Source organism: Haliaeetus albicilla, chromosome 8 (assembly GCF_947461875.1).
Source record: "Haliaeetus albicilla chromosome 8, bHalAlb1.1, whole genome shotgun sequence".
Classification (NCBI taxonomy): Eukaryota; Metazoa; Chordata; class Aves; order Accipitriformes; family Accipitridae; genus Haliaeetus; species Haliaeetus albicilla.
The window spans coordinates 10,315,170-10,330,787 of NC_091490.1; the positions used below are offsets into that span (position 1 = coordinate 10,315,170).

At 44.5% G+C, this 15,618-nt stretch overlaps 1 protein-coding gene across 1 annotated transcript; it reads left to right on the forward strand.

Moving 5' to 3' along the window:
* Positions 1-30: 30 nt before the first annotated feature.
* On the forward strand, positions 31-10,041 carry ATPAF1 (ATP synthase mitochondrial F1 complex assembly factor 1). Its single transcript, XM_069788806.1, has 9 exons — positions 31-251; positions 630-738; positions 1,303-1,353; positions 2,092-2,154; positions 3,555-3,605; positions 5,413-5,460; positions 7,524-7,619; positions 8,197-8,304; positions 9,265-10,041. Exons 1-9 carry the CDS (start codon positions 67-69, stop codon positions 9,457-9,459), a joined length of 906 nt encoding a protein of 301 aa, XP_069644907.1. The 5' UTR covers positions 31-66; the 3' UTR covers positions 9,460-10,041.
* The last annotated feature ends 5,577 nt before the right edge of the window (positions 10,042-15,618 follow it).

Genomic DNA, 15,618 nt, shown 5'->3' on the forward strand with positions numbered 1-15,618 from the left:
GCGGGGCCGGGAACGGCGGGGCCGGGCGGAGCGCTGAGGCGGAGGGACGGGGAGGGAGCGGGCGCCATGGCGGGGCCGCTGCTGCAGGCCTGCGGGCTGGGGGCGGCCCTGCGGAGCCGCGCCGCTCTCCGCCCGCTGGGGCTGCTGGCCCCGCCGAGCCGGGGGGTGACGGGGCCGGGGTCGGGAGAGGCGGCTCTGGAGGAGAACCCCTTCTACGAGAAGTACCGACACAAGATCCGGGAGCTGCGGAGGTGCGGGGGCTGAGGGAAATGGCGGGAGCCGGGCCCTGAGGAGAGGCGAGGGGGCGGCGGGGTGGGGGCTGCTTTGGGGGAAGAGGGGGTGCTGGGGGAGCTGGGTTTTTCGGGGAGGGGGGAGGTGGGTTTTAGCTTTGCGCCCTCAGGAGAAAATCGGGTGGTGTAGGCCAAATGCTGCCGTCAGATTCACACGTCGTTGGCACCAAGTCAATGAGAGAGTCGTCTCCCAACGCGGTCAGCTTGGTAAGGTATAGCTTTACTAACAAGAAACTAAAATTTTAAGCTAAGAACGTGAATCGGTACCGCAGTAATCGTTTTAAAAGGCAAAATGGCGTTAATCACCCAGTACTGGTAATAGTCCCTTTTCCAACTCAGATCCAGTCCAGATGTGTTTGAGTCCCGCATGGAAAAAAGAAATGAAGTGAAAAAGCAGCCTGTGGGATATTCTAGTCAAGGAGAGTTTATCAGATGCATGGAGGAAAAGGCAAGGCCAATTTTCTTTGTAATTCATATCTACTAATGCTATAATGTCATTTATAGAGGATCAGCATAATGTTACAAACGTTCCTGTTAGTAAGGAGCCCCAGAATTTCACACTCTGGTGGCTAAAAGTGTTGTTCTGTATTCCAGTGTATTATTTTGCTATTTTGGGGGCTGTAAATTCTGTGCTTGAAGCCTTGTTTAAATGTTTAATTAGTTCCAGATTAGTTTGGCCAGATGGAGTGACATGATCTTGCATTTATCAATTTTTAGTGAATGCAAGAAAACTGTTCAATAATATCAGATCCAAAATGCATAGTAGTCTGCTTTTAACTAATCCTTTCTGGCGTTTAAATTGATAATTCACATTAAGTTACTCATCTTCCTATTTACTTCTCCTAATCAATCATTTATTTTATTAAAAATGCACTGCAGTGATCTTCAAGTATCTGAAACTTGAGCTCCTACTCGGGAGCCTGTCAGCAGGCATGTTATGCGTGGCAGGGGAGGCAAATAAATAGTATTATAGCATCAGCTATCAAAAATAAAGAAGAATATTTTCTTCTAGGCAGAAGGCTTGGGCACAAAGACATCAAAGGGCGGATTCACAAAAGATAAGGTAAGGGAAACGATCCTAGGTGTTAGGAGAGGACATGCTGGCAAATCAAGGATGTAGATTAACTTGTATTGCTACCATTAGTGCTTCAGCCAAGAGCTTCTTGAGGTAAACTGATGTTCCTTACGCTGCACTTGAGTATAAGATTTTAATTTGCTATTGGGTTCATGTTCAATCTTAAAGCTTGCAGCACTCTGGGTTTTTGTTATATTGTCCTTTCTCTCCGACACCCTGGAAATTCCTACTAGTTAGGGGATCTGTACTGAATGCTTGCAGTAACAAATGGAAAGGGTTAACCTGCCTTTACAGCATGTAAATATATTTCCAAAGATTAGCCAGCAGAGGGACAAGAGAATGGTTTTATTCTCTTTCACATTCTTGTATTTTGGCAAATTTTCTGTGTAAATCTGCCAACAGAGCATGTGTCTGGTGTGGCTGAAGGCGAAAGGCTGCAGCTCCTCTTGCAGCTTCAGTAGAGATCTGCACAACTGGAGCAAAGTGTGTTCTGTGTCCTGACAGAATCTCTTCTATTCTGCCTCAGTGTGTGAATCCACTTCTCAGTGCATAACTGCTCAAGATTTACTAGTTTCTTTGGCAATTAAGAGGACTAAGTCACACTGTAAATTGAATTAAGTTCCTCTAGCTTGATTTTGTTCTCTGTAATTGCATCCATTCATTCTGGATTCTCACTTGAATCACAGAACTGTCATCATGTCAAATTCCTTATGCTTTCTCTTGCAGACACTTGATTCAATTCTTAATGTTGAGATGGTGAAGGAAAAATCAGCGGAGGAGATAAAACAGGTGATGGATTTAAATGGAATAAAGTTTGCTCCACATCTGAGCTTAACAGTAATCTAGATGTGAGGATGGCTATGGATGTATATTTATAAAAAGCACATTCACGTGCATATTCAATAGTAGAAGACAGTTTTCTTCATATAGGTAAATTAACCTAGGATGTACCCACTTGATAAATAATACATCTGGACTTGATCACTCAAAAACTGTCTCTACTGTAATTCTTACTGTTGTCATTTAATGTGTAGCAGTTGAATTGGCATTAGCAAGCTCCTGTCAGGTTTGAAGCCAGGTGAAGGGAAATCCTAGCTGTAGTTCATATGGATTATGCTACATCTGTTTTGCAGGAATAAAAGCAAAGCTTTTGCCACTTTGTATCTTTGTTTGCATTACCTGTCATTCACTAGCCTGTGTACTCACACTAAAGTTAGTTAAGGTAAGGAGGGGGTGGGTGGGTCTGTTTGCTTGAAGAACAGTGTGAATCGAGTTATTCCTCCTAATACCTGCTTGCCTTTGCACTGTATTCCTTTTTATCTAGTTATAAGTCACATCTGTTGCACATTTCTGATGTAGCTTGAGGTGGATCTGGTATTTTTTTTCCTTATCAGACTGTATGCCAAGAAACTACATAGGCATGATCATTGAAGGGGAGGAGCACGTATGAAGGAGCCTTCTGGCTCAACTTAGCAGAAACCTAGCTGCTTTCCTGATAGCTTGAGAACATTATAGAAGTGGGTTTGTGCTCTGGAGGGGATGGTGTGCCAGCAGTTATAGCAGGGAGTGGATTTTGTAACTCGTGAGTTTCCTTCAAGTTCCTGTATTTCTGTTTCATTGATTAAATTAAACATTTTACTGACAATTCTCTCTAGTTGTGTAGGACTGGGGAAGAGCAACTGAAAAAGTCCTGAACTCTGGGCTTTTACTTGTACTTCTCCATTTATTAAGGACTTTGAGCTTTTATGTAGGTATTGCCATCCTGCTGTGGTGAAGAAAAAGATTGTCAACACAGAGGAGCATTGTGCAAAATCTTGGCTTCTGTTGAAAATGTTTTGTATGTTCTTTATTAAAAAAAACCAAAACCCCCAAACCTCAAACCCTCTAGAAGTCATTAGTGTGATTGTTGGGAAAAATGTAAGAAGCACTTCTGATGGCTAGTAAATCTTAAGCCACCTCTGAGCCCACTGCTTATTTCTGTTATCTAGTTGAAATCTGTCATTTGGTACAAGTACTCTGGAACCTTAGAAGTGTTTTGCATTAGCAGGGAAGTCAGTCAGCTTGGTTGAAAATTGACTTCTCAGAGTGCTTACAAAGGTTAGTTGACAAATGGAATTCTTTTTAAAGCATTTAATATTACTGCTAGATGCTTGATTTTAACTGTATCTCATCTCCTTTGTTTCCTACAGATTTGGATTCAGTATTTTTCTGCAAAAGATACAGTTTATGCTGTTATTCCTGTAAGTAGTTCCCCTGCAGTTATGCACTTGAAAGGCCAGTGTGCAAAGCTTTCCTTTCTAACTGTGTTTCTGTTGCTTTTAAAAGCAATCATTGAGGGAAAATGAGGTTTCAAGAACGAACAATCTTTCCGGATTGAGTGTTCTTATTGCCCCAAATAAAGGCTTTTGTTTCATAAAATGTGTATCCCTTTTTTTCTCTCATCAGTCTCAATAAAGCTACTACCTTTTTCTGCACACCCGGCTTGAATTTCCAGGCATTTTTTTATTACGAATATCCAGTACTCTTCGCAGGGCCTTATTTTCTGTTAAGGTAGCATTTGTATTTTCACATCATTTTTTCTCAGAGTTGCTCATTTTTTTCCCCTCTTCCCTGCAGCATGGACAGCTAACTCAAGTTTAATATGGCAGTACTAGAGCACTTGGCTAATAACTTGCACGTGGCTAATCACTTATGACTTACTTTCGTACATTTAAAATTATTGGCAGCACTGTCTTTCATTGAGATAGCATGGTGCTTCCTGTGATAAGATCATATTTCTTATTCCTGATAACTTTACCAGATGTTAATTGTTGTTAATCTGTATTAGGCTGAAGGAGGTTTTTTTCGCTTTTGGGATTTCTTTTTATTCTTTGCTTCAAAGTCTCTATGTGATCGTGATCTCTTAAATCTGTCTTTTCACAGCTGGGCACGAACTGTGTGTTCCTTGAGTTCTTGAAACCTCATTTAGATCTGGAGTCTGATTTGCAATTGTACTTGGCCCTTTGAGCTGCAACTGAAGTTGTTGGGAGGCTGTATTCTAAATGTATGAAGCGCTGTATGCTCTGAAAATGGCAATGTGGGATTTGAAGTCAAGCAGCATTGTGTTTCAGTTTTCCCAACATGTGGATGTTGTGAAAATAGTTTGAATTGCATGCTTACTGTAGCAGAGGGTCAAAGCCCGGGACTCCAGTTAGGATGGTGCGGGTTTTTTATTAGCGGGGCTGGAACTGTTCTTTGGTGCAGTGTTTTAGAGGAGCTTGGGAAGCTTTTAAGGCTTTAATGCAAACCAGATCCTAGGCATGTTAGGAAGTAGTTCATGGTGTCATCATCGTGGAGAAAAAAACTACATCTTTTGCCAGAAGCTTTTTGTTGGCTGGAAGAAAGGCCTCACATAATTCCTGAGTGCTCAGAAGCACACATGGAGGAATTTTGTGTTGATAAATAGCATGTGTTTTCTTTCCTGAACACCTTAGAGTAGGTAATGGTGCTGGGAAGAGAAGAGCAGGCAAAAGATTTGGGGGAATGCAGAGAACACATGAATGAGATTGCCAGGCTTCATCAGGGATGACCGAATATGTTTGCGGTTTTAATATAAACCTAAGCAATAAGTATGTTACTTGAGTAAATATCTAGGCTGCATTGTAATACTGAAGCACAGATGACTACAATGTAAAATCCACAGTTTGGGGCCAGGGATATGTCGTCTTGCTCAACTGTTGACACCACATGATGCAGTGGAGCTGTTACTGAAAAAGGACGTAACGTAAGCATGAAGCGTGGGCCCCCCACCTCCAAGGAATAAAGCTTTGAATCCAAGGAGTTTACTGCTGCATCTTAGAGACAGCATTGTTAAAACAGGATACCAATGATATTTAGGTAACTAAGAACTAAACACAGTTTTCCACGTACATGTTGTTAGCTGTTGCCGCAGTGAGACCTTCTGTAGATGGAAGTTGTACCCTGTAAAGGTTAATGAGATGATTCTGAGTAAGTGTGCATCCACATGTGTGTTATGAAAATTGAATTTCTCTTTCTCCTCCCCCAAAGGCAGAGAAGTTTGATTTAATATGGAAGAGAGCCCAGAAATGTCCATCGGTACGTATGGCAGAGACTCGCAATGCATGGACATACAGCTGTAATGCATTTCTCCTCTAAAGCCTAATTCATAAACTTTTGACCCTCCTGTATTCAGACTCATTGTATCAGCTCAATTAGTAAAATCTACGTCTTCAAATACTTGTCTTTGTGTTCAGGTAAAAGCAATGGCTATTCATATGTATTAAACAGTTTGATCTAGCTATCAGACATCTAGATATAAGAGATGTAGGGTTTGGAAATGAGAGCACAGAATCTCCCCAGCAATGGATTTAGCTACATGCCTCTGGTTTCCATTAGTTGGTGTCTTGTGGTTAAGTCTCTTCCATGCAGTGTTGTGAAGAGCCAAGCCTTTTAGGGCAGCTTCGTTGATGTTACTGCTTACCTTTCCTTATTGCTTAAAGCATCTTTGCTTTAACCTGGAGGAACTGTTGTTAGCTATAGCGACATGTTACCCTGGCATTACGTTGCACGTACATGGAGAAAGTGAGTTCTCTTGTCTTAACAGTTGGTGTGAGTTGCTCCTCTTTCTTCTTGTGTTTCTTTACTGGCAGTGAAGATAGGCAGGAGTATCTGAAAGGAAAAAGACAGGAAACCAATATGTTTGGGTTCTGCCCACTGAAAGAGCTGAACCTTGTCATCTATTAGCCTGCTTTTCCTCATCATAAATGTGCGTAGCCATGCTTTCTTCACCATGCTGGTGATCTGTGATAGGTAAACGTCGGTAAGCTCATATGAGCTATTTGCATGGAAGCTATACTGGGCAGGCACTATGCTGTGTCAGTAACGCATCTCCATCTCTAAGGGAGTGTGAGTTGTCAAAAAAAGACTATATGGCATGCGCTGCAACATTTAGTAGTATACGTTCTGTTGCAGAGCATTGTAATTTAACAGCTCTGACAGGGGAATTGGGTGTAGTCAAACCCTTTATTACAGATACAGAGTGGATACTCTGTGGGTTGTGTCTTAGGTGTATGCCAGCACAGCAAAGCATAAAATACTGAGAATGCACAATATGGTTATTTTGGAAATGAGTGGATTCCCAAGATTTGGGTTCACTGTTTCTCATGTGGGTTGGCAGATATCTTGTAAGCTTCAATTAGAAGATTCCCGTGTGAATGAGGATGTTTTTGCTTTGAAGAAGTTAAATTACGAAAGCAAAGAACAGCTAACAAGCTAAAGGATGTCTTTCTGCAGTTTTGTACCATGTGCTGCTGGATTAGTATTATTTTCTGTTGTTGAAAGCAATGCGTTTTTACAGTAATTTGTGTGCTGAAGCATAGACTTTGTGCAAATTTCACCGTGCTGAGACAGAAGTGAAATGCTTCATTCCTGTATGAAAACAAAGTAGCTAGATTTTGCTGAGAAGAGTGCTTTTGTAGGTCTGAATGGGAGACACTACTGAATTCATGGATGGGTCCTGTATATTTTACTTGCCAAGAGCAAGATCAAATGTATCTGGCTTCCCAAGCTACTTGAAGCTTGGAAAGTTATTTATATAGTTTTAAGTGCATTTCTGTACAGTGCATTGGCATTTAGTCAGATATCCTGCATGTTTTTCTGTTCCCATGTTGTCCTTTCCCTTGGTGTGGGAAAATGAGCAAGTCCCTAGCCTATGGAATTGAATAGACTGTAAATCTCTGTAGAGAAAATGCTTGCTGCCTCTTCTGGAACAATTGGTGAAATTACAGGATTAAATACTCTGAATGCTTCTTATCTTATATTTGACCATTTCTGCTGTTAATTTTCTAGAAGTAAACAAAAAGGTCAGTCAATGTTCTCCACTGTCCTTTGCTTTCCTTTATCTGTCTCATATAATACTAATAAAAATATGTGCCAACATATTTGCTAATGAAATAGTACTATTAAGGTAATGCTGGTTCATTGCCTGCTTTGAAGTCTGGTTCCTGCTGTCCTGTCACTCCTGGTGGGGTAAAGAACCCCATTTTCTGTTGTGGTTCTCTTGCTAAAGCATTTATGCCGGAGGCCTGTATGACATGGGCATCATTTTGTTCTATGAAAGGGAGGATTGTTTTTTTTTTTTTTTAATCATTTCTCTGCAGTTTCTGTATGCTTTGCCAAGAAAAGAAGGCTATGAGTTCTTTGTGGGGCAGTGGTCAGGAACAGAGTTGCACTTCACTTCCCTAATAAACATTCAGGTGAGTGGTTGAAATAAAAAGTCCAAAAATGGCTCAGGATCCAGAAATATATCAGCATATTACAATATATAATAATTGCTAAATTGTTTAACAAACAGGTTGTCTAGCTTAACTTGAAAAGAATTATGAGGGAAAAACTGCCATTAATAATGGGTAAATTAGTAAATTAATTACAGGTAAATTAGTAAATTTATGGGTATTAAGTATCTCTCTAATCTAAAGGAGAATGAGGTAGAAGTCAATTAGTCTCATCAAAATAGAAGCAAGAGCCTAGCTTTTTAGAACTGTTTGTGCAAGCTACTTAAAATACCAATAGATGCTATAAGATGAAATGTCGTCTGGAAACTGTGGGTTCTTTTTCTTTAGTCAAGAAAAAAACCCAGCCTAACTCTGCAAATCTCTTGTTTTCTGTAAATACCAGGAATAATGAACTTTTAATTAGAATTGACCCTTAAGCCCTGAAAAATGACTGCCTCCACAGCAGTTAATACTCAAAAGTTTTGTAATCAAGCCTCCAAATCTGCAATAGAGCTGAAGTTCTTTATGGGATGCTGACAGGTTTCTTTATCTCCTTCAGACCCAAGGTGAAACTGCTCCTAGCCAGTTGGTCTTGTACCATTATCCTGAGCTGCAGAAGGAAAAAGGGATAGTACTAATGACAGCAGAAATGGACTCCAAGTTCTTGGTAAGAGAAATCTGCTCATTGGCTTCCTTCATTTTATGCTGCAACTCCTCCTACAGCTTTGAGTTAAAGCCAAATTAAGGTGAAGTCGTTAAAAGACCCTTTCCCAAAGAATGGTCTACTAGATTTCTTTAACCTAATCTACTTAATACTAGGGAAAGCTAAAGGCAAATCATCAGTCTTTGTCTATCTGGTAATTTCAGCTCATGCATTCTTTTTTTTCTTTTTTTTTTCCTTTGGGCATTATAGTTTATTGTTGTAAAAAAACATAGAAATGCTTCTGTTTTTCTTATTAATGGAAGAAAATTTAAATGAAAGCTGTTGTTGCCTGCCCACAAATTAAAACAGTGTTTTGAAGTTTAATACTACTTGTCAAATCAGGAGACCTCCAGAGCTTTGTGTTAGGTTTCTGTGTGCCTTTGCTCTTCTCTTTATAAAGTGTGGGTGTACTGTTGTTTGCATGTCTGTAATAGTACAGTGCTAGGACTAATAGGAGTAGGGGTAATACTGGTGGAACAAGATAACTAAGCATCCCACCTCTGACTGACCTACTTATACCAGTTCTGAAACTATGGACAAAGGAGTCCATTGGGAATGCATTTGCCCTGTTGTATCTCAGAGTAGACAATCAATTTTTGCAAATAGGTCAACCGTAAGAAGGGAAAGATGAGACTGGTGCATCTGCAGTGCCTTAGAGTGGGCAGGGATCATGAAAGACATATTTGACCTCTGAGGTGTATGCTCAGCAGGAGAACACTTTAAAGACACGGTGCTAAAGTGTGTAAGTAGGTCAGGAACAAGAGGGAGGTGGTCTGTTAAGAGATTTGCTAAACTAAGGTGACTTGGAATTAAGTCATTCGATGAGTAGGACTGCAGTCTTTCAGCTGCTGAAGAGTCTTTTTCAACAGGATATTCAAATACAACAAAACCTGATGGTAACACATTCTTTGTTTTAACTCGCAGGTGGTCCATGAAGCACAGTGCTTGGCGAATCAAGTGCAGCTTTTCTATGCAACAGATCGTTCTGAGACCTACAAATTAGTAGAGACCTTCAACCACAGATCTAGTGAATTTAAATATATGTCAGTTATAGCAGAGCTTGAGCAAAGCGGACTTGGAAGAGAACTGAGACCTGGTCTGGTTTCTGACAAGTCATAGAGCCCGACCTGCGGGTGAAGCGAGCCAGCAGTAGGCAAGGGCGTTCCTAGATGGGGTGGTCCTGTCTCTTTTTGTTTTACAAATTTGGTTTGGCTACAGAAAGGATCTGGAGACATCCTGGGAGTGTGATAGTCAAGCCTGTCTGGCAGTGATGCAAGATGAGGACTTGGGCCATTTGAATGACAATAACTAATTGCCAAAATGGAGCCCTGTACTTCAGCATAACTTCATCAGAACAAGCCATTTTCCCGTCCTGTAACTTACTGCTGCATGCTGTATTTTGAAATCTGAAATAAAGTGATAGAGTGGGAGCTATGTAATGGACAATATTGACATCAGGAGAGAGAACAACCAATGTTTCTTCTCAGTACGTGCATTTTAAATGCCCTCCGCCATTATAATTGCATGGTCCAGTGCTTTTTAATCTGTGTGGAATTTATACAGGCTTGTCCGTCAAGAAAAAAGAATAGGACCAATGGTCTAAAACAAACTTCTCTTTGTTACTTTGTGTGTGAGGCTCCCTACACAGATGTATACTGTGGCCTGTGTTTTTCTCAGGATTAAAAAAATAGAGTGGCTAGATTTGTTCTGGGAATTTTGTGCTTCTTAATTGATATATTAATTTTATCTTGTGGCTGTGTTTCTGTCTTAAAGATGTTTTTCTTGAGGAGTAGGTTATTATGAACATGGTTTTATTTTTGTATATTTTTTAATAGTGTAGAGGAATTATTGCCTGCTTTATAGAATTAATTTTTCTCAGACTGGCATCTAGTCAGTGAACGCTACAAATGGTATTTGAAGGGACAGAAAATAGCTCTTGTTCCCATTTCAGGAAAAGCACTATCCATAATAAAAACAAGATGGACTGGCATAGTAACAGAGAGCGAGCCACCAACTGGCTTCTCAATTGTGAAGTGACATCTCATGAAAAAAATGTATTGGTATGGATATGCATAGCTGCTTTAACACGGCAGTGTTGGTAAGATTCTGGCTTTACAGACTGCAGCAGGTTTGGTTTTTTTTAAACCTGCCTTCAACAAAAGAATCCCAAAGCATTTGTGCTTTGAGCTGCTCTTGTTTCATTCCCAGCAGAGGCAGCCACTGCGTCTGTGGACAAGGGCATGCTGCTGCAGTGCGATGTGCAGCCTGTGCATGGATTTCCAGCGTACCACTGCTGCTCAGGTAGACAAGTAAAGAGAGGACATCCAGGAGCTTCCCAGGAGCAACGCTGAAATATTTCCCATATCCACATCAAATCCCTGGCACTAACTTGCCCTTAGCACTAATTAGCCGTTATGTCCAGGCCACATTGCGTCTTCCCATCAGCCTGCTGAAGGTGGCAAGTATTCCCTACTTTTCCAAAGAAATGGAGGCAAGAAGGGTATGCAGCTTGTCTCTCTGTTAGAGGAAAATCAATTTTTTGGGCAGGGCTGGTATAGGATTTTCTGTGCTGCCCTTAACCATGACCTGATATGGAGGTTTGATTAGTTATAAAGGGCTCTTACACAATCTGCTAGTGTAATTGTAGGATGCTGTTGCTGTAATACTCACTGTCACTCCATACTTTCTCAGCCTGTTCTTTGGAGATGAACATTGTTCAGCTAAGCACTAAAGGTAGGTAGTAAGGTTTTATTGTTGGAGTCTATTTTAGCAGCAACTCATATACATTGGATGTGAACTCTTGTCCATTCAGGGAATTACAAGATGTTTTTAGACGGGGCACATCTTGTCCTGGGGCTTTGCTGCAAGGAGATGATCTTGCTCCCTGGTAATGTCATCTTTTTGTTTATGATTGCATTGGGTCTGTGAGTGTGTGCATAGCAGGGGAATAATCAGAGGAGGTGTGGATAGGGCTGTTATTATCTGAACAGCAAATCACCTTTATTAAACAGCCTTTCCACTTTTACAGCATTTGTGCTCCATTTATCATTTTCCCTTAGCTGAAAGAAGGGCAGTTTTGATTCATTATTCACTTCCTGCTTTGAAAAAGTCAGAGTTGCTGTATTCATTTTTAATATAGCTATAATATAACAGCTCCAGATGAGTAATGGACAACAGGAGTGAAACTCAAGGCTTCCAAATCTACACCTGAGCCTCCTTCTGAGCTTAGAAGACCAAAGTCTCTAGTAAAGGCTGTAGCAGTCACTACCTGTAATTTTGAGGTTTCTTTTTTTTTTAATCCATCATGTGATTAATCCCAAGCTAAGGACTTCTCCGAGGGTTTAAGACAGACAGACATGGCGAAGTCAAGAAAAGGAAACATTTCTTGCATTGCATGCATTGGAACTGTTTTTAAGTAAGGCCCAAACTGAAAAGGCAGAGTTGATCATACTGCCTGCAGCCATTTTGCAAGGGACTGCATTTTCTGGTCCTGGCAGAAGTGGAATGGACTGATGGAGGGAGCAAGGGCTTTTTTCTGCAGGTGTATTCATGTGCCTTGAAGTGCACGCCATAACACGTTTCCTCCTTGTGTCAGGGTGAGACCACTTGGCACAGAAGTGACTGACTTGGTGTCAGCGATCTGGTGCTGTATTGCATCACCCCGAGGAGCAGAGGAGGAAAGAGCTGGCTAGACTTGTATGTGCGTGTGTGTGCAATGGCAGGGAGATAGTGGATGGTTTACAAAACTGAATGCTGCACACCCTCCTGGGAGGTATTCTCAGATCTGCTGCTGGGGACGGTGTTTGCTGCAGCCCTGGAAAATGTTACCGCTGCGTTTTCTCCAGGAAGCCAGTCCGATGGACTGCGCCACTGAAACACTGTTGTGAGCAGGGAAGCTTCAGACAGCTATTTCCTACTGTATTCCTGTATGATCCGTATACAGATTATCATCTGTATTCCTACAGATTATAACATCATGTAGGAATGCAGATTATAAGAGCAAATAGCCCAGTAGCCTGAGATGCTGCATCATCAAACCAGAGCGTCTTGGTCATGGAAAACAAGAGTTATTTCAATATTCAGTGGCCCAGTTGTAGGGTGCAAGTTTGACACAGTGTGAATAAGCTCCCTAATTTGTAAATGGAAAAGTGGGAACTTTTCGTACTTTTGGAAATATGTATGCTAATGTGTGTGCTCGTGCTATAGTTAGGACTTGAACAGCACACTCGGATCTGTGCTGACTGCTGCTGTGGTGGTGATGAGGCTGAAGCTGGGGCGAAGACTCCTAATAAAAAGGTCCAAGAGAAACTCTAGGCCTGATCCTCCATCGCACTGAATGCTTGCTGTAAGGGGGGAGTAACTCAGCTGAAGAACTGACCCCACAAACCACCCTTGCTGCAGAAATAGGCCAGCGGTGTTTCATGGCTGTGTGGCTTCTCCGGTGCCCGGCATGCACTTGTGCGTGAACCGCGCTGCCGGCTGCCTGGCGTAGCCTTGGCGCGGGCTGACCATGGGGGTGGGCGCCTACAAGCCTCGGCGTGGGCACGGACCCCCGGGTCTATCTGTGGCCACTAAAAACTCGCATAGGGTTTGTAAGATCTGATGCGCTTAGGATGCGTGTTGAGCCTAAGGGCTGGTGAAAATAACCCTGTTAGTCTTGGCGTGGGGAGAGAAGGGAACTGTGAGATTTATGTGCTGTGCAGCCACTAGAGGGAAGGTTTGTCTCCTTATTCTGAGCTGCTGGCATACATGGAGCTTGCATGAGCCTGTCTGCTCAGCTTTGTGAGCTTGGGGTGAGTTTTGTGCAAAAAACCCATTTAGATGCCCAGGCTGCTCCTATATGGTCGATAACGTGGTGGGCTGCGCTGAGTTAGACCAACGGTTCCCCCAGCCCGGGGGACCATGTCCTAGAGCCCAGATGGGCTGCCCTGGGAAGGGCAAACGCCCTGCAATAGTTTTCCAGATCGCTTTGCCGATTTCCAGCCATTTGTGGGCCAGGGTCTTCCTGAGCTGGATGCATCTGTCTTTGGTAGCCCTCAAGTGGGCATGTTGACGGAGGAGAAGCCACCTCCTTCCCTCCGTGCTGTCCGTGGTCTGCCTCCAGCTGGAGGCGAGCCCAGGGCCAGGGATGTGGCAGCAGCTCCTGCTAGGAGCGGTGGGGCAAGTTTTGCAGCCGGAGGCTCTTCGTTATCAGCATCTCAAACCCCTGGCCTGCCCACCCACCCCTGTCGCGCCAGGGAGATGTACCCCCACGTCAGCAGGAAACCCGGAGCCCGTCCCGCTCCCCGGGGAGACACCCTGGCTTGTGAAAGGCGGCTGTCGCAGCAATCAAGGAAGTGCAGATTGAAGGATGATGGTCTTACCCTCACTTAAAATGCTGACGCCAGTGCTTTTTCATCTGCACCTGGTTTTCCCTGTGCCTTAGAAAATGGCAAGACTCCAGTGCCCCCTGATCCACAGCTGAGGAAGTTCTCACTCCCTGTCTCTGAGCTTGTGCAGGACTTGGTAGAACGAAGAGGGGGAACTGGCTGTTCCTGGCGCCGCGTAGCCGAGGCAAACTTTTCTGGGGCCGTCCTTTGCCTCTCTGGGAATAACCGGAGCAAACCCACTGCTCCCTTTGCTGTGTCTTGTGATCTGCACGGGCACGCAGAGCCTTCAAACCCTGCCTGGGAACAAGCATCTCCCTGGTCGATGGGGTGCTGTGCCGGCGGGCTGCTGGGGTGCCCGCTGTGCAGGGCATCGCGTGGCCAGGGAGAGCCCAGCCCGGTGCCACAGCTCGGGGGGGGGGCTTGGAGGGGGCTCACTGCTCCCATCCGCAGCGCAGCTGCGTCCTGCCAAGCCGTGTGAAGCTGCGTCGCCGTGTTGGGCCTCTTTCCATGACCGCCCATGAGGCCCGATGGAGCCGTCCAGTGCTCCGGGCTTGCTTCCTTCCCTGCTTCCTTCCCCCCTGATAAATTCAGCCGTGCACCTGCCTTCAGGAGCAGGGCCAACCCTCCCTCTTCCTTCCTCCAGGGCAGACAAACGCCCTCTTCACAATAACACATCCCTCCTGCCCCAAACCTGCCCCTCGGACCTTTTCCTCTCTTCCCAAGTGACTCCTGCCCTCCATCCCTGCAGCTGGGATCCCGGGCGGCTCCGGGAATGCGGGCTCTCTACTCCGTGAGGTTTCCAGAACCTCATGCGATGGGGTAACTCCCTGACCAGGAGGTGTTGCTCACCCCCCTGGACTTGTGGGGCAGCAGCTGATGCAATTTCAGCCCTCGTGCTGTATTCCTGGCCCTTCTTTTGGCTCCGGATCGCTGAGGGTGGGAGGACCCCATCTCGCCTTTAAGTATTTTGGCTCCATCTCGCCTGGATGTAAATCCTGGTCACGAGTTCCCTTCGGGATCTTTGCTATACGGCCAAGCCCCCTCAGTTTTGGATTTGTGCCTGGTTTTTGCTGGGGTTTCAGCTGAAAGTTTCCTCCTGGCTTGGCGTTAGCTGTGAGGAGTTACATCTGCTCCGCAGACCTCTGCCTCCTGCTCACGAGGTCTGAGGACATTTTGTGGTTTCCTGCATCCTTTGGGGAGGAGCGTGGACACTGGTGCCCGCCGGGTCCCCAGGGTGGAGGACAGCAGCGTTGCTCAGCCTTTGCCGTGACTTGGGGCAGCTGCAATGTGCAAGCAGGTGGCATCCAGCATTGGGAACGCTCCCCCAGGTGCCGAGAAAAGACTTTGCGGAGCTGCTGTTGCTGCGTGAATCTGCTGTTGCTGCGTGAATCTGCTGGAGCCAGGCGTGGGGCTGGTTTGCCAGCAGCCAGAAAGAGTCTGCTGGGCTACTTGAGCCGGATCCTGATTTTAGTTACTTCAGCCTGAGACTATCTGCAATGACTGTGAGAGATTTGCTCAGGAGCAGGGCAAGGCTGATGTGGGAAAGGCTCTTGTCTCCATATACCTGCCCGCAGATCCTGGGGTGAATGTACACACAGAGCCGAGCTTTCGGGATTAGGGCTGTTGTACTGAATTAGCTGATGATTGTGGTGGGAAGCAGCTGGACAGATGAATTTGACAGCTCGTGCTTCCCTCCTGCCCCAAGAGCTGAGTGTGCAGGGCGCTTCACCTCCAGGTTTTACCTTTTCTGCAGAAACGTGCTGCAGGTGTGACACATCTCAGCCATCTCCCAAATAGGGACAGGCAGGAAAGCAAGGGGCTGCTGGGGTGGGCAAACCCTGATTCCCTCTGGTTCTGGCCCAAAGCAATCCGCTAGCAGCTGCTGGCTGATGCTATGGGCCCTTCGATG

Coding starts and splice junctions, on each gene's coding strand:
- ATPAF1 (XM_069788806.1), top strand. CDS start 67: ATGGCGGGGCCGCTGCTGCAGGCCTGCGGGCTGGGGGCGGCCCTGCGG. Junction 1,354..2,091: donor GCGGATTCACAAAAGATAAG/GTAAGGGAAACG, acceptor TTTCTCTTGCAG/ACACTTGATTCAATTCTTAA. Junction 8,305..9,264: donor AAATGGACTCCAAGTTCTTG/GTAAGAGAAATC, acceptor TTTAACTCGCAG/GTGGTCCATGAAGCACAGTG.